General features: G+C 38.1%; 1 protein-coding gene across 2 annotated transcripts in view; it reads left to right on the top strand.

Moving 5' to 3' along the window:
* The window catches only part of OSBPL6 (oxysterol binding protein like 6), a 95,635-nt gene that overhangs the window by 59,010 nt on the left and 10,793 nt on the right, over nucleotides 1-25,832 (top strand). The window contains exons 9-23 of one of the 2 annotated variants that reach the window (XM_030241549.2): nucleotides 404-507; nucleotides 1,373-1,465; nucleotides 10,471-10,636; nucleotides 11,592-11,722; nucleotides 13,714-13,821; nucleotides 16,137-16,274; nucleotides 17,135-17,222; nucleotides 17,421-17,674; nucleotides 19,582-19,719; nucleotides 20,050-20,113; nucleotides 20,684-20,762; nucleotides 21,917-22,061; nucleotides 23,175-23,319; nucleotides 24,301-24,427; nucleotides 24,971-25,093. In XM_030241549.2, the coding sequence (XP_030097409.1) occupies nucleotides 404-507; nucleotides 1,373-1,465; nucleotides 10,471-10,636; nucleotides 11,592-11,722; nucleotides 13,714-13,821; nucleotides 16,137-16,274; nucleotides 17,135-17,222; nucleotides 17,421-17,674; nucleotides 19,582-19,719; nucleotides 20,050-20,113; nucleotides 20,684-20,762; nucleotides 21,917-22,061; nucleotides 23,175-23,319; nucleotides 24,301-24,427; nucleotides 24,971-25,093 (1,903 nt within the window). The remainder of the gene's footprint in view (nucleotides 1-403; nucleotides 508-1,372; nucleotides 1,466-10,470; nucleotides 10,637-11,591; nucleotides 11,723-13,713; nucleotides 13,822-16,136; nucleotides 16,275-17,134; nucleotides 17,223-17,420; nucleotides 17,675-19,581; nucleotides 19,720-20,049; nucleotides 20,114-20,683; nucleotides 20,763-21,916; nucleotides 22,062-23,174; nucleotides 23,320-24,300; nucleotides 24,428-24,970; nucleotides 25,094-25,832) is intronic. The other variant, XM_030241550.2, reaches the window with a different exon arrangement.

The following is a 25,832-nucleotide window of genomic DNA, read 5'->3' on the forward strand; positions in this document are numbered from 1 at the left end:
TCTTTCAGCAAAGCCTCTTGTTGGTATAAGAGAGTCCTGTAAGTAAAGTAGTAAAGTTACATCTTGACATGAACATGTAGTAGCTCTTCAGGTAATTAGAAACTTTTGCCTTGTGGTGGGGACTTTGCTCTCTATATGTTTTGCTTTTAAAATTTATCATAATAACCTGTGTTATTTTGGTGGATGTCATTGTTCAAATGTGATCACTTCTTGAGGTCTAGAGTTGTTGCTGACTCCTATAGAAATAACAAGTGTCCAACAAAATAAAACTTTTACTTGGATACCTTACTACAAGGGGTTTGGACACTTAACTTTTACAATGCAATTAAGTGCAAACAATGGACACCATGGCAATAAAATCTGAATTGAAGCACCTAATGTATTTTTATTTTATATCTCTTAGATCTTGCTCATTGTCAGTCTAACCTTGTGGAACTCAGTAAACTTCTTCAAAATTTAGAAATACTACAGAGGACTCAGTCAGCACCAAATTTCACAGACATGCAGGTAAATATGAACATAAATCATTACAGTAAAATATTTGTTCTTTCTGTTAAGGGAAATAGAGAGGTGCTGTCTGTTAACTCAGAATGTTTTTCTGAAGTAATAGTGAATCTTGGATGAAATGCTTATCTTATATGTCTGTTTTAATCTTGTGTAATACTGTTTATGTTTCATAAACAGTATTACTTGTGCAAACAAGTAATTAAGATGTATTCAGTATTTGAGTTAAATAGGACAAATCAAGTGATTAAGTTATTTTCAAAACAAAACTGGTTTGCAGCTGAGGACTGTTGCAATAGAACACATGTATAAACTGCAGTTATATTTAAGGAGTTTTTGTTGTGTTAAGATAACATTTTAAGTTTTTTAAGGATTGGAGACCCAAAGACCCTCAAAGATGAAGTTGCATGCTCTAGAAAAGGGGGCATAGTACAAAGGTCCCAAGTTTTGGACTGTTTCCCAGTTCAGGGTGAGTTTTCCATTTACCAGAAAGCAACAGCAGATCCTAATTCTTAAATACTTTCTTTCATTTTCACTGAATCTTCTTATCTGTACAAATGTCTGAGTAGTACCACAGCAGAAATCCATGAGTATTTCAAGACCATGTCCTAAATATTATGCACCCAAGAAAAGAAAGGGTGCCAGTAGTTTTGCCGGAGGAGCTACCTGTACCTCGAGTTTATGAAAGTGTCTGGGTAGCTACAGCTGATCCCTGCTCAATTTTGGGCCCCAGCAGCAGCCTTCTTCTCCTTGCTTTCTAATTTGTACCTGTCTAATGCTACAGTTCTTTACTAACTTGCTGTATTGTCTGTGTTGCTTGTGTCAACTTAATAGCCCTTTGTTGCTTTTAACTATTTGTGTAATGTAGGCTAACTGTGTAGATATTTCAAAGAAAGACAAGCGGGTCACGAGACGATGGAGAACAAAAAGTGTCAGCAAAGATGCAAAAATTCAACTTCAGGTACTGAATGCACTATGTTTTACTTTTCACTGTACTTTAAGATTAAATTCTAAGCATGAAATGATGTATTAGCTGAAAGTAGGAAGTCAGTGTGCTGTCTTTCATGTTTCTGATGAAGTAAATTAAATCTCAGTTTGTTGTTCAAAACCTAGAGAAGATAGTGAGAAAAGTACTGATATTATTTTCATTCATATGAAAACATTGCCATCTAGGGAAAGGAGAGGGATCTGAATATTAGTCAATTAAAGTATTCAAAACTCAATATAACACACACCATTTGGGGATACTGCTATTTAATATCAAAGTTGCAAAGAAGGGCAACTGCCTTCAAGGGAGCAAGTGGCATCAAGTTAAAAGCAGAATGAAATACTAAATACACCAGGAGTCTTTGTCAAGACCTATGCTTGGAATATTACCAGTTATAAGTACTTTCGCAAGCCTTCTGTTATGGAAAAGGCTAATATGGGAACAAATAAAATAACCAAGAAATGAATTATGTGAAGGAAGGATTTACTCCATCCTTTCCTAGAACTGAAATGAGCATAATGTGCATGTATTGCTGCCTTGTATTTTGTTGGAAACACTTGTGTATTCTGATGTTTGATCCAAAACCTGATCTTTTTTATAATTAAGCAACTGATAATGAGGACTACTCAATTGGCTTTGGGAGCCAACAATCACCACTGTGATGTCTGCTACTGAGTAAATAAATGACAGCAACTTTTAATCCATTCAAATATCTTGAAATTAGTACAAACTTTGACAGCTTTTATTATGTCCCCAATAGGCACATTAAGGAGTTTTCATTTAAGATCAATAATCTCATGGAAGAGGTGATAGTTGCATCAGGTTTCTCATTGCAGCTCTTGTAGTTTATTTTTCTTCTTACCTATTGTGCTTTGATTATCACAATAGTTAGAACAATGAAGCATCTGTTGGGATTAAAATGGTTTATTAACAAAGGAATTTTTGTGATTGATGTCATGTCATGCAATTGAAGGATCACAGTTTTTCCCTGGTGCTGAATAAAACAGGGAAATTAAAATATCTGTAAAATGCATGCAAGTAGTTTGAGCCTGTGAATAGTCAGTGACCACAGTCACCACTGCATGTTCTTCTTTCATGCCACAGTAACCTCAGAGAAGTCCCATCCACAAAAGTGATGAAAGCAGTCAATGTATTACCATTTATGTTGGTTGGTCATAATGAATAATGAGCTGTTCCCATGTTACCTACACTTTGCTGAAGTAGCACTGGCCTGGGCTTCCATCAAACTGCTGTTTGTGGTTTGGCAGGGGTGTGCCTCAGCTCCTGAAAACGTCAAATAGGGTTCCCCTGAGGGAGTTTGTCTTCATGGCACTGCTCTATATGGGTCTGTCACTTCTGAATTGATAATAAACTCTGCCTAACTTGGGTCAGCATTAATTCCTGCCAACCTTCATGCTGCAAATATAAAGCTTATTTTGTTATGGCAAAATATTAAGTTTTGTTGACTTATCCATAAATTAATTTGCAGTGAAACGGAAACAGAAAAATTGTTCTAAATTGTATGGAAGATGAAGAATCCTTGAGGGCTACTCCATTATCTTGCCTAGTTTGATAGTCTCAGTTTATTCTTCCAAGGCCTGTCCTGTCTCCTGAGTGCTAGAGCTGTGGTCTGTAGGAAGATAGCCTCACTGACTCATTGTGGTATTCCTAACTGGCTTAGGTTGCCACTAAAATGTGGATGTCCTCTGATGCCTACAAGCCCTTTAAGCTAATTCCCATTTTATTCTTCTGTTACACACTCCTTCTACTTCTTGGTATTCCTTATTGCTCATTTTTTTAAGGCTGCTTCAAGTCTTTCTGAACTGTTTATTAGGATATTCCCTACTGAGAATCGTTTTGTCTGATTTGTGATCATTGTTTTCATGATGCTCACACATGATTTGCTGTTGGATGGTTGACATTTGGTACTAGTAAGATTTCTCTTGTACTATTACTTTCCTCATACACTTTATTAGTTTTAGGGAATAATGCTAACTTTAACTTTAAGCTGGTTTCACTGTTAATTGAAACAGTGGAGTAGTTTCACCTGTTTTTTTAAGATGGAGCAGTTTTTAAGTACATCAAAGACATTCTGATAGTGCAATGTTGAGAGCATCCTTCTGGGGAGCATAGAATTAGGGAGCTTTATATAGAGGTGTATGCTTTGTGAGTGGTGGGGAATGAGGGTGTGATTTCCCTGCACATGAGGCAAGGAGGGAATTCTCCCATCCAGGTTTTCTATTGTACTTGTGAACATTCTTTTGTTAATGAGATGGCTTTTGTTGGATTCCTGCTAACACGTTCTTGCAGTATGAATGCTAGGTATGTAATGTATTTAAAACATACTTTTTCTTGTAAGTAAAGCTGCTTGATTTGTTTCCTAGACATTGATATTTACCACTTAAATATGCCAGTTTGGTGTGCAGTTGACTTGTCCCACACAGCTGATCCCTGTAACTCAAGTGAGGTTACTCCCTGAAGTGAAACTGAGCACAGCATGTGTCTGTACCTTTGCAGGTTTGGGTGTTTACTGTTGTTAAGTTGTTTAAAATTAACAGCTGAATTTACAAGGCCTTTACTCAAGGGTATTACATTAATTGCTTCTCTTAAGAAAGATTACTTTTATGAAGGAGGCTCATTTTGTTTTTAAAAAGCCTATTTAAAATTTTGTGAAAATGGCCTCCAACAACAGGCTAGTTGATCTCTATTAATTCATTTGACAACTTATACTTTTGTAGAAGAACTGAGTCATGGGTTTTGTTTTGGTTTGGGTTTTTTTTTTTTTTTGTGCTTTTTTGGTGTTTTTTTAAATTATTATTTATTTCCCTTTGAGTAAAAGGCTAAGTTATCATTCTCATGACAGCGTCAAAGGAAGGAAAAAAAATCCGCTACTGCAAAACAATAAAGAACCAGTGATATTTTGGTTTCCCACAAAAGCTCAAAGTTCTAAAGTTCAAGACTTCACAGGGGGAATAGTTTAATAGAGAGCGGTGTATTATGGAGTAATCTGAAAAATCATCTTGCTTTACTGAGGCTTTCAGCTCAGAACTGAAACCAGACCCAGACTAGTTTTTCCCTTAAGTGAGTATTTCTTTTTATGGTAACTCAGATTATGACCTCACTTTCTATTTTGTTGAGGAGAGTGTGGGGTTCTGCAAAGCTGACTATTCCCCTTTCGATAATGCATACCTTCATTTATAATCTTATATACATATACATTTGTGCATCTCTCTCTCCATAGGTTTGTCCCTACTATTTAAATAAGAATATTCTTCCATACTCTTATTCACAGGATGGACATATTTTTGTGGAGCACAAAGAGCTTTACATTATGTATATGATCTGTTCTCTGCTTTAACAGTTTGTTCTCAGTGTTTCAGAGGTTATGCACACATCCTTTTAATGTGAGAGTTGTATAAAATATTGCAGCACAAGTCTTTTACTGTGATCATTAGACAGCCCCTCCAGCTGTCAGTGGCATTGCCACTAATACCAGCCAGAGGGTGAAGTGTTTGGCCATTCTCCTCTGTAGCAACCCTACTGGCAATGTTATAGAAGCGAGACAGTTCAGCTAATAATTGAAATACAATATCCTGTTCTTCAGCATGGTGTCCATGTATCCAATCTGCACGTTGTTATTTGTATGACCATCAGGCTTCTTGCAGAAAAAGTAAAAATGTGCATAGATCTAAAAAGGCTGTAGTGGCTGTAGGATACAGAGGAAGAAAACTGTAAAGGAATTGAGAATTGTTTTCTAAAGGCAGAAGGGTGTATTTCCTAGTCTTCCAAAATCTTAAAATGGCTTCAAAATAATGGCTTTTTGATTAAAGATTAAATAGAATGACTTTATGACAGATATGGAGCTCCTCTGCATTACACAGTTACTTGCTTGACTTTAATGTACTGTGAAATTTTTTATTGCAAGTAAAATAAATGTAAAGATAAGCAGGGTGAGGCCACAAGTTAGACATGCAGAAAAGGAAGCAGTTGTTGAAATACCTAGTTTTTATTTGTGCTCCTTTATCTGAGTTTTTGCCTTGGTTTGGAAGTCAAGGCTTAAATAATGTATGGCAAAAGCAGGTGGAACTCAAAAAAGTGATGTATGGAGCAAATGATTCAATAGGCTGAAGGATGGATGTGGAAATGCCAGAGCTACATGCAGGAATGTTTACTGAAGAAAACTCACTAGATAACATACACACTGAAAAACTTTACCATTGAGCCACATGCATCTTCAGTGACCACAGTTTATGCACTTTCACTAATGCAAAGTGATCGCTTTCAGAATTCATCTTCTAACTGGTCAAGTGGCTCCAGAAGGAGTTTGATTTTGGTTTTATTTTCTGGCATGCTGTAGCATCCTTTTTGTTCTCTTACTCCATTATTGCCTTATAACTCTGAATGGCAATGCTAGATGATTTTATTTTGTAGCCTTAGTGAGTGCACTGCAGTCCAACTCATCCTGAGATAACTTTAGTGAAGTATCCAGCTTTTTATGGCTCTGGCATGCACAGCTGAAAACACACGCTACGTCCTCAACATGTGTAGGCCATGAGTTAACAAAATGGAAACCCACTTAAAGATTCTCCCTCTCCCTTTTCTGATCACCTTTCATCTTCCTGTGTCCCATCACCCCTTCCCTTCTCTTTTTCTGCTTCCTTCTTTTCTTGCATTCACTGTCAGGAAGGGCCGGCACCGAAGGGCCAGTTCAGCACAACACGACGCCGGCAGAGACTGGCAGCTGCCGTGGCTACAACAGTGAGTGGATTTCAAAATCAAGGGATAGCTCTAAGGATGGGAAGCTGTGTAACTTGCTTGTGTCATAAGCTTATGAAGATGTTCCTTGCACTTTATGGAGGTGTCCATGCTACCCAGTTTCAGCTGAGTTTCTTAGAAGTGGTCAGGCCCAGCACAAATGTGTTCCATAAATGTGGGTCTGAGCTTTTACCTGGGACATGTCCCTCCTCCTCCTTTATGTAAGTGCAAGTGACAGACTCAGGCTCTGCACGCAATAAGTCTTTGACAGATTATGCAAAATAGAAACAAAAAGATCAAATTCTGTTAAAAGATGTGACCATTTTAGCAAGAAAACAGAACTAAGGAGATTTGTTACAAATGATGAAATTATAACATTTCCTGATATTTTTATAAGTAGTATAAGGTTAGCCTTTTTGTTTGAGGCACTTTCTGTTTACGTTCCATAATCCCAAAAAGTCATATTACTACCTCAGTGTCTTTATGTAGTTTTGCTAATTCTCTAAGTCTTTGTTGGAAAATAGGGAGTTATGAAATCAGCACCAAGTCTGGGAATTAGTTGTGAGAAGTCCTGTTTGTGAAATTGAATTGCCATCAAGAAGATATCTTCAGCTGCTGCTTTATCAAGAAAGTACTCATTAGGAAGGCCCAATATAGACATTTGTACTAATCCATCAACAGATAAGTACAACAGCTAGGTAGGGAGGGCTGTTCAGCCAAAGACTGAAGTGAGCTTTAAATGCAAACTCCTTATCGAGCCCAAGCAGTTAATGTCTTCACCAGGCTGGAGTATTCCATCTGTTCCAGGCAGAAACTAAAATCCCCTAGATCTGACATAGTTTGTGCTTAAGCATAATTGTCTTGAGCTTCTGCTACCTGAACCACAAGCTCAGTTACTGTTATGCTCTTTTAAAACATGAGACATATCGGTGTTTATCCAGCTTCCAAATTAACTCATCTAAATTTATTCCTCTGTAATCAGTTGATGCTGAATGTGTGCTCTGTAATTGATTGCTGTTTTGACTGTGTTGTTCTGCCTGCCTAGCTCAGAAGTCTGCCTGATTCCCAGTTTACAGGGCTGAGCTGTGTTGGTGGGAGGCTCTAATCAGAAGGCTCAGCAACAGTTGAACAGCTTTGGCAAGGGCTGTGCTCCTTACCTGGGCAGTGCTTCAGTAGACACGTGCAGCTGGGCTGGGGTGGAAGGCACTGAGAGAACAGGGAATGGCTGAGTTGTTACCTGCAGCTCAAGGGAGCACCTGTGGAGGGAGGTTTTGGAGGAGCTGGAAAAAAATGCAAGAGGAAGGAAAGCTAGAGGCACCAAAGTGACTCTGAGGCTGTTGCAGTGTTCCTGGCCATGGCCTGTTCTTCCTGGCTGATGCACAAAATGGTTGTTGCTGCCAGCTGTGTGCATGGACTGAGGGATACAGAATCATATCAGCTAAATGCACAGCACAAAGAGGTTTTCCTCACAGCCCACTTGGCCAGGAACACTCTGTTCCCACGTGAGCAGGTAATTCTGAGGAAGGTGATGGATGAGGGGATGCAGCACCTCTGGTGTAAAACAGGAACTTGGGACAAGGTTCACCTGAGGTTATGTCTAGAAGTGTCTCTATGGAGAAAACTGGAGTCATGGATCAAGAAGCTGAATATTTTTTTTCTAAAACCTTTAAAACAACAACAATAAACAGCAACCAAAAAGCGAATGGGTAGTGAAGTCAGGATCAAGTCACCATGAATACAGAGAGAAAGCACAGCCATGAAAGGAGAAAAGGGGAAGAGAATTACACTGGCAGTGTTTCCTGGACTGTTGCCTAGTCAAAAGAATAAAAATGGCTGTTTAATAGGGGGGCTTTTCATCTGTTATGCAAAGTAGCTTGGAAACTTTTTTAAAAAATGCCTACGAGAAGAGTTCATGTCAATCAAAAATTCAGTATTTTTAGTTCTTGAATTTAAAGCAGCCAGCAAGGCCACTTGTCTTTGCTATGTGGATGTGTATTTCTTGCAAGTAATGTGACTTATTTGTAGAACAAATAAATTCCATTTCTAGGGCATAATTGAAAATAGCATTTTTTCAATAAACATTATTGCAGAAACCTTTCTTTTCAGCCTGGCCAGCTGAAGTTTGAGGCAGCAATGGTGGATCTAAAGCAGATCTCTTCAGCTTGATTCATCAGACAGTGACTAAAGAGCCCTCCTGCATGTGAGGGCAGCCTGCCTGCAGCTCTGCCTGTCCCTGTGGGTCTGGGGAGCCTCCCCCATCACCACAGGCACGTGGGGCTGGGGGCACTCTTCCCTCCAGCTCTGGCATGATAGCTGGTGTCAGCTTCTCTCCTGCCTTCTGGATGGTCTGGAGGGTTGGGCATGTTCTCCATACACGTAGGCACAGTGTGGATAACTACTCTGCCATCCTGGAGCCACCTGGAGCAGTTGAAGCTTTGTGATGCTCCCAGTCAGAAAGTTCTGGAAACATGCTCTCCCATTTAAGGAGGGGAAGATTTTTGGAAAAGAACTTTGAAACTATCCTACATTTAGCCATAGTAGTCCATTTACCTAATGTTGTTGGGCTTTTGAGACAGGCAGTCTGGTAATTTTGAAGAAGATAAAGGGTTTCATATCCAATGTGAATAGAAGGAATTTATTTTACATCTTCTGTTAACAAATTCTTCTTGATATGAGGCTAAAATGAGGTCCAGTAAAAAAGTATGTACTTTGTTGGTATAGCTGGAAATCAAAGTACATGAGAGCAGGAATAAAGCTTGTATTAGATAGGTGCCATAGAGTTATTATTTAATGTACTGTATGTGTCTGGAGACCGAGAAAGAACAGAGTGGAAAACATATGTCACAGAGCATGCTCATGAGTGGAATGATTAATAGATCCAACAGGATTTTGAGGGTTTAATTGGAGAATCAGAACCTAAACCTAAAATGTGTATTGATGTCAGTTTTTACAGGAAGGGGTTGATAAAGCTGTTCCCTGATCTAATCAAATAACAAAGTACCAAGTTCAGCCACTGATGACAGTGGTTCTAGAACTCATTGTTGATAATAATTCTTAGTAATATGACTTTTTTTGTTATCTTCTGCTCTTTATCATGCCTTGGAAGAGACATTTTATATTTTTGCCCCATTTTTCATATTTGAATAATTGCATTGGGCTGCAGTGTGAAAATTCTTGCTTGACGCATTTGATCAATCTAATGAAATTAATTAGATTTAATGTACTAAATAGTGCTTGATACATTAAACAGTGGCTAATGTTTAAGTGACAAAATGGAGTTCTGCGTGTCTTTCTGTTGCTTTTACAGTTGAAAATTGTGTTCTTGGCCTGATTTTCACATGAATGCTTGTAAATGGTAGCATTACAGTAAAATAAAAAGTACTCTTGCACAGGCATCACTTCCATAGCAGTGGTAGCCATAGAGTGCATAAGTAGCATACAGGTAACAGCTCAGTACATGATACATGAATGTATAACTTAGAAAGTTTTGCATGTACTTTTTTTTTTTATTTTTGTACCTGAAAAGCAGAGGAGAAAGTGAAGTGGAAAGATAATAAACTAAATTCTTTGCTCCATCTACTGTATCTCTCTGCATTTATTTATGGTCCATCTATTTTAAATGCAAATCAGCCAGAGTTTTGATTTTGTTTTATTGTCATTGTTTATTTCTTTAGTTAAAAAGAAAATAGAAAGACTGTATGCTTCTTCCCTCTTCATAATTGCCAGTACAGTGAGTTTCAACTTGAAGATTTACAAGTAGTTTTGAAAAACTTCAGTGATATAGCTGATAAAATTATATCCTATTTCTAGATGTGTGGAGGAACCTTCATACTTCAAATGCTGGTATTGCAACAACAGACTCATCTACAATTACTCTCAAATGTCCCAATATAAAGGAGCATGTCTCATGGTTCAATTTTCCAGTAATCTTCTAAGCATTAGGAAATCATCCATTTTTTGTAAATGTTAGAATTTAAATACTCCATCGTTAGCTGTTAGCTGTGTATTTAGGCTTTCTTCCTTCTATTTCAGTGAAAAAATTCCAGGGAAGTCTACATCAGCTGTTTTGAGATTTAGGAGAGTAAGAAGTTACATGTTCACTCTTGCCATATTCTTCACATTGTGAACTAAGTCTCTTCAGGAAAAAAAATTTGTTTTGCTTCAACAGAGTCAAAAGTGTGGTTACACTTTATCCCCCATTTCTTCTCTGTTTCTCCCTGTAGGTCCCTTTCAGTGCTACGATGTCACCCGTCCGATTGCATTCCTCCAACCCCAACCTCTGTGCAGACATTGAGTTTCAGGCTCCCCCAAGCCATGTGGCAGACCCTCTGGAGTGCTCTACTGAGTACATGAAGCTTCAAGAAGAATTTTGCTTGATGGCACAGAAAGGTAGCTGGAGATGCCAAGCCTTCCCTGTAATGTGCTTCTCTGTTGTGTTTCTTTATTGCCCTCACTTAGTTATGGCCAGGGCTTTCATCTGCATTGGGTGATAAGAATTTTAGCTGTTCTGGTGGCTTACACAAAGGCAATTTATATTAACCTTCTTATATTTTCCATGCATGTCATAAATGTAGAGATAGGTAAACTCTGAAATTGCTTTCCAAGTCTTCTGAGCTGCTTTCTCTTTTATTTGTTCTTTAAATAAGTGACTGAATTTGCAAACTCTTTTTTTTCCTCAGCAAAATGTATTATTTCTCCCCAAAGATGATTCAGAGTGTAACTGCTGCACGTAATCCCGCGAAATCTTTTTTGTGCAATGTTTTCTATGTCAATGGAATCAGTGGAAAAAGAGCTTATTTCAGGAATGTACTTTTGAATTGAAATTTTATTGCCCATAGGTGAATGGTCCTAAAAACTGAAAAATACCATTTTAAGAAGGTTTCCTTATCAGTTTGCTCTTATATAACAAGCATAAAAAAAATGTGAGACTGACATCTTAAAAAATTGAAAACCAGTTTAAAGACCAAGTAGTCCTCTTAATTAGTACAATATTAAGTCTAGCACCTGATGTTTCTGTTACTCTGAAAAGTACAAATAAAAAACAGAAAGAAAATAACACACATTGGACACAGATTTTCCAAATATGCACCTTTGCATATGTTCAGCACCAAGAATATGCTCAGATGAAATATGTGTGAGCATACAGTATGCACATTGCAGTCACAAGCTGTGTTTGTACTGAATTTGGCATGGATTACTTGAAGTTCAGGCCCTTGTTTCAAATGTCCATTGGTGTGGGATGGAAGTCTCACTCTGTGTTTATTGCTGAAATATTGCAAGCGATGTCAATGTGATTTCTGTAGCCAAGAAAACACCTGTTTTATTTTTTTTCCTTTTTGCTTAGTGCACTCTCTTTTGAAGTCTGCCTTTAACAGCATAGCTATAGAGAAGGAGAAGCTTAAGCAGATTGTTTCAGAGCAGGATCTTGCAGGCCACAATGCTCAAATAGCTCACCTCAGACAGTCCCTCTCTCAGGTACGTTCTTGATTTGATTTCAAGCATATCTATCTTGCCCAATGCACTGTTTCTTTTGCATTTTGGCCATTTCCTTTCACCTCAAAGGAGCCAAGAAAAAGCCAAGTTCTCGGCCAGAACTATGGCATATTCTGTTATGATGTAGATCTAACCTCACTGCATGTGGAGGTGAAGGATATCATTTGTGTAAGCATGTATCTGTTATGGTTTTCCAAAGTAAAGAAAAAGGATCAAATGTTTTTATACAAATGCTAGATGTCTTTCTTGGAGCTGTTCCAGCAGAGCCAAGGAAATATTCTTGTTTTTTTAATTAAGTTTTAAATTTTGTTCGTATATTGTCAGGTTTGTTTTATCTGTCCATGTCTCTAAATGCAAAGGGAATCCTGGGTTGCAATACAGTCATGGGTAATTTGGATTTCCAGATACAGACCTGTTAACTCTCCAGCATTTCTCCCACTTAAGCTAAAGGAAAAAATAATAGTTTGCTTTAGTGGGGGAGAAGAAATTAACAAAAATAAGTCCTCAGGTTACAAAATAGTTCAATTTTTCAAAATTCATTGTCAAGGAGGCATAAAAGCATTTGCTGGATTGGTGTGGATGACTGCATCTGCAAGAAGGATGAGCAGGTGTTAAAAGACAAACCTTTCTATAGATGCAGATGCATATCATGTTTTGCAGATTGATTTCTGTGCATTTTGATAAAAAAGGGTTAGGAGCAAGAGGTAAGGGTAACCAGTTCTGGTTATTGACAAATTTATCTAAGAACTGTTGATATTTATTAGCAAGTTGCATGGAATAGGGAATCATGTTTTCTTCTTGGTCCTGGCTTCCAAGATTAGTTGGAAAGTCACTGTCACACATTAGTTCACAGCCTCAGTGGAGAGGAAGTGGAAAATTGACTGTGACTGGGTTTGTCCAGTCTTGTGACCAGAGTGCTGTTAGTCATTACCTTCCCTCTCTGAGGGATGTCAACTAGGAGCATGCTCAGACCATTTCAGAACAAAGCAAAATTGGGTAATTTAAACTGTTCAGTGACAGTTTAAGCTTTCCTATTTTCCTTTGGTCTTTCTTTGTTTTAGTACATTCATGCAATCTATTCCTCAATCTGCAGAAGAGGGAGACAGAAGAAGGTTCTTACTCCATTGCAACAATCCTTTTCTGCAGAAACAAAATGTCTCTCTCTTCTTTTCTACAATCCTCAGTGTTGGAAGGTTAAGCAAGCCATGTTCTAGATATGTAGCATATTACATTTCTGGATTTCAGAATCTCACCCACTAGTCTTTCCAACCAACAGATAATACATATTTATGCACCCAAATTTATAATCTATAAATTTATAATGGACTTTAAAATAGGAGAAAAATCAGCAGATAGCAGACACCAGTTGAATTCTGTTGCTATTTGTGATACTGTAGTGGATCAGTAGTTTGAAATAAGTACAAGGGTAAACCTGTAAAATTGATCTGGGTGAGTAGACAATGATACTAGCAAATATGTTGGTTTTACTGGAAAGGAAGCAATTTCTGTTTGCAGCCTCTGAGTGCTAATAACCTTGACTCAGAAGAGGCTGTGTAGTTGTAAACAATTGCCTCTTGGGGCATTTTGTGGGTAGTTCCCATGTGTTGTTCTGCAGTTTCACCCTTTGTTGCTGCATTCACTCCCCATTTCCATAACCCACCAGTACACCTGCCAAAGAGCTCTCTGAAGAGCTGAGGTAGAATGCCAGTGTTACATTGTGGGAGAACAGCTGTCCCCCCACCTCCGGAAAAACAGTGAAGGCAAAGTAACCAAAGATGAAATCATGTCAGAGAGGATCTCAGTATAGGTTATCTCCCTATAAATGGAATAAAGGAGGTTCTGTGATTTTTTTTTAGGAAATTGCTGGAAAGAAGCTTTTTTTTCTTCTTCGTTTTTTCTTTTTTTTTCTTTTTCTTTGTTTTTTTAATGTTTACATTTTAATTTTAAATGAAATGTGCAATTTTTATTTTAAGGCTCTCAACCAGAATGCTGAACTAAGGAGTCGCTTGAACAGAATACATTCAGAATCTGTTATTTGTGATCAGGTTGTCAGTGTAAATATTATCCCTAGTCCTGATGAGGTAAGACTTTGGCCTTTAATGGATTTAGAGTACAAACAAACCTTGCTAATTCTCACTAAATAGCTGAAGCACACCTGAAAAATTATTGAGTTTTTAAGATTGGCAAATGTTCAATCGTAGAAAAAGTCAGGTTGTATTTCCTTACCTACAATAAAACTTCAGTCTTTTGTTTTCCATATGTCAGACATGAAAGAATTCAGCTTGGCCTCTTTAGAGGAACAGAGAAGGACTCCAGTTTTGGAATATTAATTGTTGGCTGTGGGAATTAGTGAGGTTTTACTGTATTTGAATGTATCACACAGTAGCTAACCAATTCTGTATCTTAGTTTCTTGCCAAATCAATAGAAAGATTAATTATTTAATAACCCAATTTTGCAAGGGCCTCACGTTTAGAATCTTGAGTGGTACTGTTAAAATCAAAAGGTTCAGTCCATGAACCAAGCACTGCACTAATATTTTTTGCAACATCTAGTTTTTCTTGTTTTGCTTTCCTTAGTCAACAGATTAACAAACATTTGTATTAATAACAGTGAGCTTCCCTTGTGACAAATCTGAATTTATGGACTGTAATATATTTCCATTAGTATGGTCACTTTGGCAACCATTCTGCTTGCATTTTACAAAAATGTTTTTGATTTATCATTTCCACTATTTTTTTCTATGCATATGCCATTTCAATTAACATAGTCTTGTCTCCTAGTTATTTCTTCCAACAAGCAAGAAAGGTAAAATTGTTTCTGTTTGTTTGCTTTCTGAAAATGTCTAAACAATTTTTCCAAGAATCCAGCCTGTTGGAGGCTAGCAACAGAACACAAAAGTGAAGTGGTGCCACAGCACAGCAATCTGCAGTAAAGTTCTGGGCAGTGACCTTCTCTTCTGTTCTGTATTTTTTGTTGGTTAGCTGTTCCTTTTTCATTTCTTCATCATTGCCTTGGTAAAAGTAAGCCTGACTGAAGAAGTTTTTCAAAGAAGTTTCCAGATCTCTCATTCACTTATCTTGCTTGTTTTATATATATCTCTATAACCTTGCAGCACATAGATAATGCCTGTGTGAGGGTCTTTTTCAGGTAGGAGCCTGTGTATTTTTCCTAGTCCCTCTTGTTTATGTGAAACCTCAAAATTTTGGTTGCTCCTGCAATGATTACAAAAAATGAGCCTCTGTTTTCATCATAAATCATCAAGCATCACAATCCATCTACAGTCTTATAAGTTCTAATAAAAAAAGAAGGGTTTTGATCTCTTGGCTTGTTTATACTTTTTTTGGGGATGTTTTGTTAGTGCTTTTTAAGGTATAGAATAATTCTACAGAATTAGGATGTCAACAAAACCATATGCAGGAGTTCTGGAATAAGATTAACAGGGATTGTGGTGCAATCTGAAGAGTTAACCATGTTTAAAAGGGCTTCAGTAGTTTCATCTGTATTATCCCAGCAACAGCATGCTGTATGAATTAAGGGAGTAAGTCCATGATCTGTTTCCCTCCACAGCAACAGATCCTGTGGTAAAATGGTACAGGGAGAGCACCTTAATTTTTTCTTAATGTGATAGCCCACAGGGTAGCACTGAAATCTGGTGTCCCACCCACCACTGGCAGGCAGAGGCAGAGGTATATTTCACTGATTTAGCCTGCTGCACTACTGACATCAACATAGCACAGTTTTGAATCCTTGACTTTGGTGTTACATTTCTTTATAATGAACCATAGAGAGTTCATGTCTTATAGTAGTATTGGGTCAGTGTTAATGGCATCATGCAAATGAGATCTGGAGTATAAACATGGAATAAAAGCCCATAAAAATCCATATTATAGCTATCCTCCTAAATATTCAAACATTGTTACTAAATTGGTTCACAAGGTCATTTATTTGGAAATTAACTTATAACACCCAGACCTTTTAAATCTTTATAATTAAATTTTACTTGTATCAAAACTAGCTCCCAGTGATGTAATTTGTTATTACCAGAGGTCATTTAATCTGAAATTTATGGCTGAACTTGTCTGACACAATCCAGCTATTTTCCACAAAATCAATTCTCTGCACAGAGAAGTAAGTCTGCAATTTCAGGCTGCTAAAATTTGGCTGTAGATGCTGGGAGGCCTCAAATGAAGACCTATATCTCACTGTTCAAAATGCACTTTATTTTGTCATCCTCAGTCTCATCTCTTAGGTACACACAGAGTCCTACTAAAATGCTGTCTTTACTCCCTGAGCTCGTATTTGGCACAGAAATCTTACTCAGGTGATTTACCCCTTCTATGTGTATTTCTTTAATATGAGAAATAATACTTTTGCTTTTCTGTGTTTTATTTACAGACAGGTGAACAAATTCATGTCAGTTTGCCACTGTCTCAGCAAGTCTCTAATGAAAGCAGGCTCTCTATGTCTGAATCTGTTTCAGAGTTCTTTGATGCACAGGAAGTGCTTCTGTCTGCCAGCTCGTCAGAAAACGAGGTAGGCTGTGACAGCAAGTGGCAGCTGTGCTGCTGGACAGAGTTAGGGAGTGTTACCACTAGGGATTTTTCAAATATTTTTAGTAATGCTGCTTAGAATAAAAAGGTATCAGGATGTGTAAATAAACACAGATAAACAAACCTGAGATCACATAAAGAGGTGCAGGAGTTCCCTGAAGGGTAAAACTGAGTTGAAAGTTAGTTGTGTCAGTAACTTAAGTTCAGCACATGTCTTTTCCAAGCTGTGGCAGTTCCACTGAAGGATGACATAGACAGGTACAGCTCACTGTGCAATCAATTAAATTTAGATTTTCAAAGATTCTTTAAAAAAATCTTCTACACATATGTATATAATATTATTCTCTGTAATGAGAGAAATAGACAAAAAAGTAATATTTCTTGAAAAAACAGTTTTGTAAATTTTTTTTTTAAATATTCTTAATGCTGATGAGATTCTTGTTTTTCAAAATAATAGATCAATGTTTACATAATTTGTTTGCTGAAACGTAAGTCACGTTTTACTGTTTGGTTCCTTATAAACAGCACAGATCTGACTATTTCTTTTCACCTCCCATCCCTAGTGCATTATGTTATCAATTTCTTTTCATCCCTGATCTTACTTGAAGCCACCTTTTGCAGATTTCATGTCTGTATATGGAATTCAGAAATAGCTTTTTTTTTTTTTGACCCTTTTAGTGCACTGGCTCTATGGACAGATTGAAACATTCAGTTCATTTAGCTAATAGTTTTCATTGGATTAAGTTTTTTTTTAATATTTGTATTTCAGTTAGCTATTTTTGTCTGTTTTTTCTGTACATTTTATATGTGTTTGTGTTAATGGATATTTTATTTATGTTTTAGGCTTCTGATGATGAATCTTATATCAGTGATGTGAGTGACAATATATCTGAGGACAACACCAGTGTTGCAGACAACATTTCTCGGCAAAGTATACTGTGTTTCAAACTTTGAGAAATTACATTGGTTATGTTCATGTACCAGAATTACTGCATGTCAATACCAGACCACCTCAGCTGAGAACAATGAAGTTGGGCTTGCTTGTTCTGGCAGTGATTTGGTTGAATAGAGAACTCTGTTTTTCTTAGTCTGGTGCTTTCTTATGACAATATTTTTCTTCCCTTCCCAGTTCTTAATGGTGAGCTGACAGGAGGCGCATTCAGAAACGGACGGAGGACTTGTCTGCCAGCTCCCAGCCCTGACACCAGTAACATCAATCTGTGGAATATTTTGAGAAATAACATTGGCAAAGATCTTTCCAAAGTATCCATGCCAGTTGAGCTAAATGAACCTCTGAATACCTTGCAGCATCTTTGTGAAGAGCTGGAGTACAGTGAGCTCTTGGACAAGGCTGCTGAAACAGATGATCCTTATGAGCGCATGGTAATGCACTGAGTGCAGCACCTCTGCTGGCTGTCTTGAAAAGGGAGCTGTTGAGGGGGGTCTCTGCAGGGTCCTCTCTTTCTCCTCCTGCCACAGACCACAGACCTCCCTGCTGGGTCAGAAAAGTGTTGTGAACAGTTACAGGTGGTAGGTTTGATCTGAGCAAGGCTGCGGGATTTTTCTAAAACTCAAACCAAGTCCTGTAGTTGTGACTCATTTATTTAAGATTGATCTCATGCTCCATGACTGTACATGTAGGCATTGGCAGTTTCTAACCTGCAGCATCCTTTCCTGGCTTTCAGTAATCAAATCCAGCAGCCTTCAAGAGTTAATCAAGTCTGTGACTGCCTTATGATCAATATAGCTGTGAATAAGGCAGTTTCTAAGAGAGAAGTTTCAAAACACCAGAACAAAGTTTGCCTGGGCAGCCTGGCTTCAGCTCCCCTGTAAGTGTGGCAGCCAGCAGCCTGCGCTCAGAGCTCAGGGTGCTTTGATCTGCCATGTCTCCTTTTCCTCAGAACACAAAGGAAAAAAGGCTGTAAAGGACAGTTAGCAGTGCTGCTGCTGAAGATGTCTGCTGTTCCCTGCCATGCTTTGGGAATGCAGTGGATAACTGGGAGAGGAGAGGTTGCCTTTGGATGTCACACAATCACACACTCAGGTCCCTGAACTGCTGTGTTCACAAGGCCTGCTGTGTTCACAAGTGAGGAGTCCTAAACACTGAAGAAGTTGAACCTCTCTTGAGAAAGGGAGTTGAATTATTCCTCCTCACATTCTGTTTTCTTAGAAGTCTCAGGAGGTGATCATAGTGGGTTTCTTCCAACTCAGAGTATTCTGTGATTCTGTCCCTCACAAGAGGAGGGAGATTCTGTAAGGAGTAATGAGTAAAGCAGACTGATTGCTGCCCAAAGCTTGTGGCAGAAATGCTGTGAATCTGTTACTGCTTGTTCTCTGAAAGAGCAGGACTTTGCTATCTTCAATAAGCATCCAAAAGCAGTGGAAACCTTTTTTTTTTTTCCACACTGCTCTGTATATCACAAGGGTAGTAAACTCCTTTGTTTCTCTGCAGAGCCTTATAGTTAAATTAAAAAGGAAGATAAAATTAATCTGAAAACAGAAACAAAGCACACAAAACCTCACATGAGGGTACTGTCCTCAATAGCAGGAGGAGGGGGGAACCTGGTTTAGATTTGCCCCACTGGTAGCATATTGCCAATAGCTGACTCATTTTTATCCCTCTTGTTGTTTTTCTGAAGTTTTGTTTGGGCTTCTGACTGGCTGATGTGGTTTTTGTTTTTTTTTTTTTTTTTTAACTCTGAAAGTGGGACTTTGTAAACTAAATAACCATGGCATGCCACTTCATTTACTGCTCCCAGTCAGGCCTGGCTTAGAGATGATTAAATTGTGGTTGTACATATAGACAAGGGGGCTGGCTGTTAAGGCTGTATATGTTTGGAAGATTTGGAGATAACTCTGTGCTAAGAACATCCCAAGTGGGAGCTGTTTATGTTTGGCACTAAACAAAATAGTTCCTATAGGAAAATGGTATGTGATCTTGTAATTAGAATTTATTAAATAATATTTATTCATGAGAAGAAGGGCTAGAGCTGGGTCTGTTTTAGGTCACTAATTAAAAGCCTGATCAAAGGCAGAAAAACTTTGTTATGTGCAGATTGTCATTTTAAGGGACTGCTGAAAGACTGAATGAGGCCATGAAGAAAAAGAAGTTACATCAGCAGAAGACATAAAGTTTATACTGGTTCTGGCTGGGATGCATGGTTTCACTCTCAGGCATCCTTCATTATTCCAGTTGTCACTCTGAGCAGAATGAGTTGTGTGGTACCACACAGTGATGGCACATACACAGGTGTCTGCCTATTCTCATGTTCTGGTCTGTATCTTTACAGGTTCTCATAGCTGCCTTTGCAGCCTCAGGCTATGCCTCTACATACTTTAGAGCAGGAAGCAAGCCATTTAACCCAGTGCTTGGTGAAACTTATGAATGTATTAGAGAAGACAAAGGATTTCGATTTTTCTCAGAGCAGGTAAACCTTGTTTCCAGATAGACACTCCTGTTTAGATTTATCTTTTCTGTTCTTCATTTTATATATAATCCCATTTTTCTTTCTACTTGGAATGCTTTGCTTTCTTAGAAGTAAATAAATACTGTTAATATGAGAGAACTTCATTAAAGACTTGAAGGAATACATCTTTATAGTAATCACTAGGAACTGTTTTAAGTACAATCACTTGAGTTGTATCTGTTGTATCTGTATAGCAACATGAGCTATTTAGTATTTTCATACTGCAGTAACAATTGTACTGTCTTAGGAATGAAAATGAAATGTTTTTGACTCAACCAAATTGTGTTTCAGGTTAGCCACCATCCTCCCATTTCGGCCTGTCACTGTGAATCGAAAAACTTTGTGTTTTGGCAAGGTATACTTTTTAATTCAAAAGCATAACTCTTTTTTTATTGTAAAGTAAAAACTTTGTGAAAGCTGAGCTTTGCATTTGGAACTTACTCAGAATTTCTATACTTATTATTTTGAAGTGACATATTATAAACTGATGATCTGTTTTACTCCAAATTCTCATTAAGAGTGAGCAAACATGTTACAGCTTCCCCTTCATTTGCAGCCTGTTTATACTCTCCCATTTAAAAGTTTCTTACAAACACAAGCAGATCTTTTTACAGTTGAAAAAATTGCTCTTGCTTTCCTTGTACCTACTGGTGTATGCCTTTCATTTGCATTGAATGTTTGCACAAGACATGTGACAATCATGCAGCACAAACACAGATTCTTAATTAAACTTACATTTAGTTTTTGTGACCTAATGTAATTTTCTAGTATTTTTTTCTTTAGTATTTTCATGGCAAATTCATACTATCTACTGTCCTGTTTTGAATTGGGTAGTCCAGCATAGATGGTCTGGTGCCACACAGATCAGTGCAAGGGGGAGACCTTGGTCGTGCCAGTGTTTTAAGTATTTCACTGTTATATTCAGATATCAGGTGGAAAAACAAATTCTGGGGGAAATCAATGGAAATTCTGCCTGTTGGAACCTTGAATGTGACTCTTCCAAAGTAAGCTCCTCTCCTCTTGTTTTCAACCTTTGGTGCACTCCAGTCTGTGCTGCCTTGTGAATGGGTTGGGGTAAGCAGACATGATGTGGATTGTACTGGTGAGAGTTGGTGCCTAGCTAATCTCTCAGTGTTCAGGTGGGGCTACTGGAACATTTCTGAGCCTGAAGATCCATTTTTGGTTTTGGAGGAAAAATTTACAGCTAGAAAGTGACAGAGAGAGGGGGATAGAAATGTTTTGGGAGAGAGAGCCCATGTTTTATGTGTCCAGCAGTGATGAGCTGTTCAGAGCAAGGCTGCAGTGCAGGACTGTCAGCAGCTGGTGCTGTCCTAAGGCTCTCGATGCCACTGAGTGTTCCCTCAGAACAACAAGATCATGAAAGGTCTTTTTTCAAAATGAAGATAAACCAGAGTATATTCTCCATACTTCTCTGGAGATGTTGGCAGGGTAGTGAGAATGTAGTCAGCCTTTCTTTCTGCCTCTACCAGTATAGCATCACTTCACCTCTTTATCCATCCCATAAAATTCAAGTAAATGCACTCTGGAGCATCTTTGTCTTCTGTCTTCATGCCTTTCCCTAAACTCTGAAGGAGAATGTGCATTGCATAATATAATTCTCTGGTTTTATTCTCTTGTTTGATATTAGAGATGCTCTGACTGGATAGTTGTTACAAAGGCAAAGGGATCATGTGCCAGTTTTCTCCTGGCTTCCTACTTCCTTTCCTTGATCTCCTGTCAAAATTTCCCACACTTGTAATGTGATTTTCATATTTATTTTGTTCTATTTGTGATTTAATTGCATTTTCTGCTTATAGTCTCAATTCAGCCTTATGTTGATCTTTGGGTCACTGTCCTGCCCCTATAGGAATTGTGGCCAAAGCACTTCATGCCCTGAGGACAGTGGATAGGCCATGCAGGGCTTCAGTGCCTCATAATGAGTTTATTTGTGGTGCTTTCTGTAGTTCTGTGCCTTGGAGCTTAGGTGAGTTTCTCCAAGGAGGATTAGTGATGTAACCAGATACAGGACTTTGTCATCTGTGCGGGAGGTTTTGGGCAATGTGGTTTGTTTTTACAATTAAGGAGCAATGTTTTACTTGTTTGTCAGTAATGATCATGATGAATAGATGTTACCAACTACTTCTTAATCTGTTCTTAGGTATGGAGATTACTATGTCTGGAACAAAGTCACTACTTGCATACATAATATTCTTAGTGGAAGGAGGTGGATAGAGCACTATGGAGAGATAACTATCAGAAACACAAAAAGCAGTGTTTGTATTTGTAAACTCACTTTTGTCAAGGTAACATATGGATGGTAATATCTATCTTGTATTCATATAACTGGGTCATTTAAGGGCACATCAAGCTGTTTCTTCGCTATTCCTGAAGTCCGTTTTCCACATTTTATCTTTTATTCCTTTTAGCAGTGTTCATAAAATGTAAATTGTCAAATGAGAATGCTGTGTCAATTAGTATGATTCTACTCCTCTGAACATTTGATGCCAGTGTGTTCCATTGCTGTATAGCTGGGGGCTGTGCTGTTGCTGGGTTTTGATTAGAAATGAAATGTCAAATTTATTTTTTTTTTTATATTAACACAATGAAAACACAAAGTCGCTGTAAACTACCATGCCATTTTCCTTCTCCTTCTACTAGAATTTGTCTGTCAATATTTTATCTCTTTACATTATGTATTGCTGCTTTGGTTCATAGTCTTTTAATATCCAGGCAAGTACCTGGATATTAAAATAGAAGTTTATATAGCTGTCTTACTAGCAAGTATTTTCCCTAAAAAAAAATTTGCCTTCACATTGCAACAAAAGACATCGATGCCATTTTAGTGTTAACAATGGGATGTCAACATAAATCTGAAAGTTGTGTTTTGTTGGATAATCTGAGAATGGGCAACTGGCTCTTGGATGAAGGTGTAAGAGCTAAGTGTGTCTAAGAAAAGCAAAACATTGAAGAGAAACAGAAAGAACCAACATGTAATACTGGCTGAATGTCTTCCCTGCTGCATACAGTAGTGTTCAGCACCCATGAAAGGATTCATATACAAGTACAGGTATATTCAAAACCTCCTCGTGTAGGAAGAGGAGTGTCAGCTGGCTCTGACAGGCAAAAGGTCATTTTTGTAGAATTGTGTGGGATTTGGGCTAATGAATGGGAATGTGTACAGTTGATTTAAATGCTTTTATGTCAAAACCACATCACAAGTGTTTCTCCTATAATCAATCAGTTAGTGTTAGGGCCATATGATTTTCAAATATTGGTATTCTTAGTTCCAGGTGAGCTGTCCCAACACAGAATCTGGACAGCTGGCACCACAGGCCAAGAGACATTCCTTGTGGGTATTGTTACCGTGGGTTGTTGGAAAAGCAGTCTGAGCTAGTAATTCTTGGTTAAACTTGCAGGTGAACTACTGGAATTCAAATGTAAATGAGGTCCAGGGCGTTGTGATAGACCAGGAAGGGAAGGTGGTTCACCGCCTTTTTGGAAAGTGGCATGAAGGCCTCTATTGTGGGGTTGCACCTTCAGCCAAATGCATATGGAGGCCAGGTAAGAAGCTTGTAAAAAATTCTGGAAGGTGTGAAGCTGTTTTAGCCTACACAAATTTAAATACACAAAATAATACTAAAGAAATTTAAATCCCTGTCTAGACAAACAACAATTCACATGGGTTTATAATAATGGTAAATGGAAATGTTCTTACAGGGCAAAATCTTTTACATCTCAGTCTGACTCCTGGTTAAATGTGCTGGGACCTTGGGGTCAACAGGACAATAAAATTAATTAAAAAATTTGGCATCTGGGCTGGCCTGACTGCCTTCTGACAGAGAGCAGGGTAACTTTTTTGGATTCACCAAATAGGGGTTTATTGTGTTTGTTGTCCTAATGCTTTATTAGCCTAAAGGATTGGTCTTCAGAGATGGTGAACACCTGGGACTTTCAGGATCTGATTTCAGCTTCCTGCTTGCTTAGAGGCCTGAGGTTGAATCAGTCATCCTTTGTGCCTTTATCCTTCATACATGCACTTTGCAGGAACTATTGTTCTTAGAATTTTAAATCCTACTTTGTATTTTTGGCATTTTGAACTGTACTTTTCACTCTGCTCTCTGCAATGTCTGTTCTGACTCCTTGTAGTGGTGAATCAGGCTGTGTATGCTGAGTTTCAAAATGAACTCTAAAGATCAGTTAAGGTTAGGTTTTAGACAGACATTTGATTGACCCCCTTTCTGGGGATGAGCAAACTGTTTTTTTTAATTTGAAAAGCTTGAAAACATTAGTTTTTATTTAAAATGGGAGGAAAATCGTAAAAGCTTTGAGTCTATTAAGATGTAATAACAATCTCTGCAGGATATGCAGTTGATATTAATATTTAGTGAATTTTGTTTCACTTAGAGAATAGCTTTTGATGCTTTTTAACTGTAAGAGTAAAATATATTAACTATTTTTCTGTTAAAAGTTTATAAATAAAGGAATCTCTTGCATATTTAGAGTAATAGCTTAAAAGCTTTTTTCTTTGTCTTCTGTGTTCAGGCTCCATGCCAACCAATTATGAGCGTTATTATGGCTTCACAAGGTTTGCTATTGAGCTCAATGAATTGGATCCTTTACTGAAAGATCTTCTTCCTGCAACAGATGCACGATTCAGGCCAGATCAAAGGCAAGAAAGCTTATTTATACTTTTAATATTTGGTGGGCTCAAGGCTGAGTTTGGCTGAGTCTTGATTTCTGTCTGTATCTTCACTGCAGTCTGAATTAAGCTGTGGAGGATTCTGCTAGTAGAGAGGACAGTCAGTATTGCACTCAAATTTCTGCTTAACCCAGCTAAGGGAAATTAGGAAGCTTCTTGTTGATGCCATAGAGCCATGGTGCAACCTTGGGGCATATTCCTCATGACAAACTGAAAAACAGGCTCCGAAACGCTGTGCACTTCTGCTGTGGATGGAAGCATCACTAATTCCCTCCAAATTCTCAGTTCATAGTCCTTCAGTGTTTGTGATGTGCAGGAGTTGCTGAACAAAGTGTGTGCCTCAGGCTGTAGGTCAGGTACACGTTGCTGGGGAGTGGCATCTCAGGCTGGATCTGAAAGTACAGCACTGACTACACACTTGGCTTCTGCTTGCCTTTTGTGGTGGTGGGTGCTGGAAAATCCCTTGGACTAGACACTGTGTGATGGCTATACAGCCTGCTGTTGTCCCTACAGGCTTCTGGAGGAAGGAAATATAGAAGCAGCAGCGTCTGAGAAACAAAGAATAGAGGAACTCCAGAGAGCTCGGAGGCGGTACATGGAAGAAAACGGCATCGAATATGTGCCCAAGTTTTTTAAGTGAGTCTTTTCATCTCACTAGTAAGTCTGTTTTCCAGCGTGTAACTGGGTGAAGTACTACAAGAATTACCACCAGCACAGACTGAGAATCATGACAGTTTTAAGGAAGATAATAAGATACCTGACACCTGCTTCTCTGTAGCAATTTTTACACAGTTAAGATTCATAACTGAATGATCATTTTCTCATAATGGGCCTCAGCTTTATAAGCCTTCCTACGGAAGTGGAATTAGAAGTATAATATTAGGATGTAAGATTTAATTAGGGGCATTTTAAAGTCATTGCCAAGACAAGTAATATAGTGTGACCTGAACAGCAACATCGTACATATATATATATATATATATATATATATATATATATATATATACACACAAGATGAAGATAAATGTATATGTATACCCTTAAAATAAATTCATTTTTGAATGAAAGGGGTTTTTGTTGGCTGTTTTTTAATTAAGCATTCTTCTGAAACAAGGAGTAGTCATGCCAAGTAGCCTCATGTCTAACATGGGGAATCAAAAGTGAAAAGACTGAATGTGCTTGATGGAGTTGTAGCATAATATAAGCAATATGCAGAGACAAAAAAAAAGGTTAAAGGCTTACATTCTGTAAGCCATATCTGTTGGATAATCCCCTTCACATAATCAGAATCTGTAGTGAACAAAGGGGTTTTAGGTGGCTCTAGGACCTGCTCTCACAGATCAAACAACAGATTTTCAGTCTCGGCTGTCTTCTC

Source organism: Serinus canaria, chromosome 7, assembly GCF_022539315.1.
Source record: "Serinus canaria isolate serCan28SL12 chromosome 7, serCan2020, whole genome shotgun sequence".
NCBI lineage: Eukaryota > Metazoa > Chordata > Aves > Passeriformes > Fringillidae > Serinus > Serinus canaria.